The sequence below is a fragment of the Vespula pensylvanica genome, chromosome 17 (genome assembly GCF_014466175.1).
Source record: "Vespula pensylvanica isolate Volc-1 chromosome 17, ASM1446617v1, whole genome shotgun sequence".
Lineage (NCBI taxonomy): Eukaryota > Metazoa > Arthropoda > Insecta > Hymenoptera > Vespidae > Vespula > Vespula pensylvanica.
Genome location: NC_057701.1, coordinates 2,582,931 through 2,587,930, shown reverse-complemented (window position 1 = coordinate 2,587,930; position 5,000 = coordinate 2,582,931). Strand labels below are relative to the sequence as shown.

The following is a 5,000-nucleotide window of genomic DNA, read 5'->3' as shown; positions in this document are numbered from 1 at the left end:
ATATGTAAAAGAAAATTCGATCTATCAAACTGAAAGTTTATTATAATTAGGATTAAAACAAAAAAAAAAAAAGAAAATAATTTTGGAATACATATATATATATATATATATATATATATATATGTATATATATATATATATATATAAAATGATCATTTGCAGTTACGTGATCAAGTTACCTCGATTATCGATCCTTCCGAAAAGCTTCGACCGGAGCCAGTATATGCGGGGAAATTGAAAAGCGACTTTAGAAACTTTATCATAGATCCAGCAGATGAGATCAAGGAACGTGTACGCAAGACTTACGAGAACATGCATACTAATCAAACGGTCGAGTTTGTGCGTTGTTAGTATATTATAACATATTGATTATCGCATTTGTTGTATATTAACAGACTCGTAATGTGACGTATCTATATACATATCAACGTGAATGATTTATACATATAAAATGATATAATACGTATGAGAGCGTAAATAATGCATATTATATATATCATCTATAATAATCTGTTGATATTAATGATCTTTTCTATCTTTCTCTCTATATGTATATATGAAATATATATATATATATATATATATATATATATATATATATATAATATAAATCATTAATACATATGATAACAGATCGTGAAAAAATATTATTTTATTATTTAAAATAATATAATATATTTTATATATATATATATACACACACATATATAGATAATTAATAATAATATATAGAGAGAAAGAGATAACTCGATCTACTATCGATGTTGGTATATACATATGTCATATATAGATCATTTATATCGATCATTAACCCTTAACCAATGATGTCAAATCTACCATAATCCTCTTTTGAATAATTTTTCAAGCATCTTTTAAAAAGATACTATTACAACAATTAAAAAGATCGTTTAATAATCATTTTCTAGATCATTGATCTATTGTCATGAATTTTATCAAATCCTAAAAAGAATAATATTGATCAAATAAACATTCATATAAATCATTATAATTCTATCATATAACGAGATATTAATCAAAACATAATAAACAATAATATAAATACCGTTTACATATATTATCAGCTTTTAATACTTGAATCCAAATTTATCAGCTCGTATGAAAGAATGGCTACAATTCAACAAAGCCAGAATGACGATTAAAGATGCTCTTATCAAATTAAACGATCTAATCGATGAGAGCGATCCAGATACAAATTTACCAAATATCGTTCATGCTTTTCAAACGGCCGAATCTATAAGAAAAGATCATCCCGATTTAGATTGGTTCCATTTAACTGGACTGATACATGATCTAGGAAAGGTACATTATATATTCAAAGATTTTATTGACCTACCCGATATATGTATAAGTATGTATACAAAAAAAAAAAAAAAACGAAGAAAAAATTACCAAAAAAAAAAAAAAAAAAAAAAACAAATCCATGTGTTTGTCAACGATCGTTCATTAATAAATATTTTAGATTATGGCGTTCTATGGGGAACCACAATGGGCTGTTGTGGGTGATACATTTCCTGTTGGTTGTGCATGGGCTGACTCCATAGTCTACAGGGACAGTAGCTTTGATAATAATCCTGATGGCAAGGACTCTCGTTACAAGTATGAATTATCAATGAAATCTATAAATAAAAAATGATCTATAAACATATTTAATATTAATAATATTTATATATATATATATATGTTGGTGTATATATTATAGTACAAAATATGGGATGTATAAACCTCAATGTGGTATAGATAATTTGATGATGTCATGGGGTCATGATGAATATCTTTATCGTGTTATGGTTCATAACAATTGTAAATTACCTGAGAAAGCACTTGCTATGATTCGTTATCATTCGTTTTATCCCTGGCATGCTGGTGGTGATTATATGCATTTTTGCACACAAAACGACTTGGACAAACTCAAATGGATCACTGAGTTTAAGTAAGTAATTTTTTTTGTTTTTTTTTTTTTTTTTTTGGTTTTCGTTTTTTTCTTCTTGCTTTGTAAATCACGTACAATGTTTTTATTTTTCCTGTAAATAAAATAATTTTTTACTTTATTTCACAGTAAATATGATTTATATACAAAAAGTGCTGGCGTACCGGATATTGAGAAATTATGGCCTTATTATGAGAAATTGATTAACAAATATATTCCTGGCACGTTGGAATGGTGAATGGAAAATATTGAAAAACAAAATGGACATGAGTTACGCTTAATTAATTATTCTTTTTCTTTTCTTTTTTTGTTTTTGTACATACATGCATATATTTCTGTTAATGGTTTTTATGGGTTGACTCTTATTCAAACGTACATAATATAAATATATATGTGTGTGTGTATATATAAAATCTATTATTAATTTTATTGAAATAATCTACACACATATGTATATATTCATATTTAATAATCGTAATAATGTTTAATAATAATTAGAATATATATATATATATATACACGTTTGCAAATTTAAGTTCATCGCGACGATCTTCTTTTTTCTTTATTGTTTCGAAATTTCTCGAGAGAATGAGTCGACTATCGTTAAAAGTCGTAAAATTAATCAATCAAGATCATAGCGATACTAACGTTCAATTAGATGAGTAATTTTCGTGTGGATCGACTCACTTCGAACGAAACTAATACTACGAACGTACTTTTCGTGGGAGTTCATTTAAATTTGTTTGAATTCGCGGTAAAATTTCAACGATTCGAGGAAATTAGCGGGAAACTTTCAACGATTCGAATGAAACTCATTGATGCTAATGAATTCAACCGACCAATGAAAGGATCGTTAATCGTAACCTCTAAAAACATTTCTTTTTTCTTTGAAAGAATATGTCGATAATTAAATAATTTTTTAAACAAATGTGTAAAGCAATCAAGTGATTCAGAGTCCGTTTAAATTCGTTCGAATTCGCGGGTTTCGATGATTCGACTAAATTCGTTTTGAAACAATTAATCCGACCAATGAAAAACATCCACTGAATTTAAAAATATCGTTCTTCTTTTCTTTGTTTTTTTCTTAGCGAAAATACGTCAATGATTATATAATTTGACTAACAAATTGTTATTATATATACTTTATTAAAAAATATAAATCTTTTTAAATCATAAGATATTTATTGCTAACTGTAAACAACGATAAGAGTTATCGAGTAAGTGATCATTTATATTTTCGGTCGTTTCTCAACGAAAAATTATAATTAAATTTTCTGATGGACAGTGTTTTCAAATAAACTGCGTATGTGTAATATTTATATATATTGCCAATATAAGACAACACAAAGAAAAGTCAAGTAAGTGATTATTTATTCTTTGTCGTTTCTTCGAAGAGAGAGAAAGAGAGAGAGAGAGAGAGAGAGAGAGAGAGAAAGAAAAAGAAAGAAAAAGAAAGAGAGAAAGAGAGAGAGAGAGAGAGAGAGAGAGAGAGAGAGAGAAAGTATTTAGACAAAAGTAAGAATGAAATCTTTAGAAATGAATTGCTTGGAATTTCTTTCGAACGTTTTTCCGACGAGTTCTCGTAGAACGTTAAACAAAGATTTTGACGTTCACTTGTTTAACGAACGAGGGAGCGGCTCTTTCAAACGTTTCGATAAAAGTCGTCATAGTTTAGTGTGTGTCCGTGTGTAAATAAGTTGTCTATGGTAAGGTAATATACATAGAAGCAATATATGTCGTTCTACAATATTACCGTTAGAAACTTTTCACAATAAACCGTAACCATCTCTACCTACTGTGCTCTACACCTATTCAAAGTATTACCTAGATAAATTGAAAGCTTGTCACGACTAGGACTGTGTCGTAACAAATCGAGAGTCGTCTCTTTTTATTGTTTTCCTCGTAGTTCGGACAATGGTATCTTTTTTCTTCTTTTTTTCCCGTTTCTTTTTCTTTTTTTCTTTTCTTTTTCTTTCTTTTTTTTTCTTTTTCTTTTTTTTTTTTTTTTTTTTTTTTGTATTACGCATTAACGTCATACACGTATGTAGTTTCTTAAGATCTCAATTTTCCCGCGAAAATTCGTCCACTACGAAAATCGAAGATTACGAATACGATGATACGACGAAGAAAGTTTGACAAAAAAAAAAAGAAAAAATCGATCGATCGATCGAAGTAAGTGATGAAAATAGTCTTCTTTTTTTATCGTTTTTTTTTTCCTTGCATTAAACGATCTTTCACGATTGTTTCGTACGATCCTCATTCTCCCGCGATAATTCGTTCAAAACGTAAGTTGAAGTTTCCAACTAACCTTATTGTACGTTGAAACAAAAAAAAGTAAAACTAAGTTTCTTCTTCTTCTTTTTTTTTTTTTTTTTTTTTTTATTCGAACACATTCGTACGTGAAATCGATCGATTGATCGAAGTTAGCGAAGAAGAATTCTTTTCTTTTCTTCTTTCTCTCTCTCTCTCTCTCTCTCTCTCTTTTTTCTACACGTTTTATCTTTATAAACACTCACGTACACATATTCTAGAATTGAAAAAAGATATTTTCCAATAATATTTGCACGCCAGATTTTATGGACTCTTACGAAATACGCGGGAAAGTATATTTCTAGACGTCAAAACGCAGCTCAACGTTAATTCTTAAAAAGAATCGTTAGAATCTTGTCGTGTGACTTATGTTTTTATACAAGTTATAATTTCTTATTTCTTGTCAACAATGATGCTTTTTGATTGGCTAATTTTCATTTGGATTTAATTCGTAATTGGTAGGATTGATTTCGCGAATCAATTAAGTAACCGGAACGGTAGTTAGCGCCATCTTCGGAGAATTTTTTAAGCTAACGATCGTCTTTTGTTTTATATCCTTTCTTCCGGACGACTCGAAGCAGATTTGAAATAGTCTTCCAAATTTTTTAATTCTTTTTCTTACAAACAGAGAAATGTGTTGAAGAAATCGTCGAGATTCCAATCATTCGTAAGTATAATAATGATGACGAATAATATTCGACAATAATTGTTGATTTCATTTCGTTGGAAATGTATAAAAAAA

General features: G+C 28.4%; 1 protein-coding gene and 1 long non-coding RNA gene across 2 annotated transcripts in view; both read left to right on the top strand.

Moving 5' to 3' along the window:
* LOC122635283 (inositol oxygenase) overlaps positions 1-3,306 on the top strand; it is a 4,234-nt gene extending 928 nt beyond the window's left edge. The window contains exons 2-6 of the mRNA XM_043825326.1: positions 163-346; positions 1,112-1,320; positions 1,481-1,617; positions 1,721-1,951; positions 2,078-3,306. Coding sequence (XP_043681261.1) covers positions 163-346; positions 1,112-1,320; positions 1,481-1,617; positions 1,721-1,951; positions 2,078-2,186 — 870 coding nt within the window. The 3' untranslated portion in view covers positions 2,187-3,306. The remainder of the gene's footprint in view (positions 1-162; positions 347-1,111; positions 1,321-1,480; positions 1,618-1,720; positions 1,952-2,077) is intronic.
* A 1,142-nt stretch (positions 3,307-4,448) lies between these two features.
* LOC122635284 overlaps positions 4,449-5,000 on the top strand; it is a 16,676-nt gene continuing 16,124 nt past the window's right edge. The window contains exon 1 of the long non-coding RNA XR_006328623.1: positions 4,449-4,925. This is a non-coding gene — a long non-coding RNA (uncharacterized LOC122635284). The remainder of the gene's footprint in view (positions 4,926-5,000) is intronic.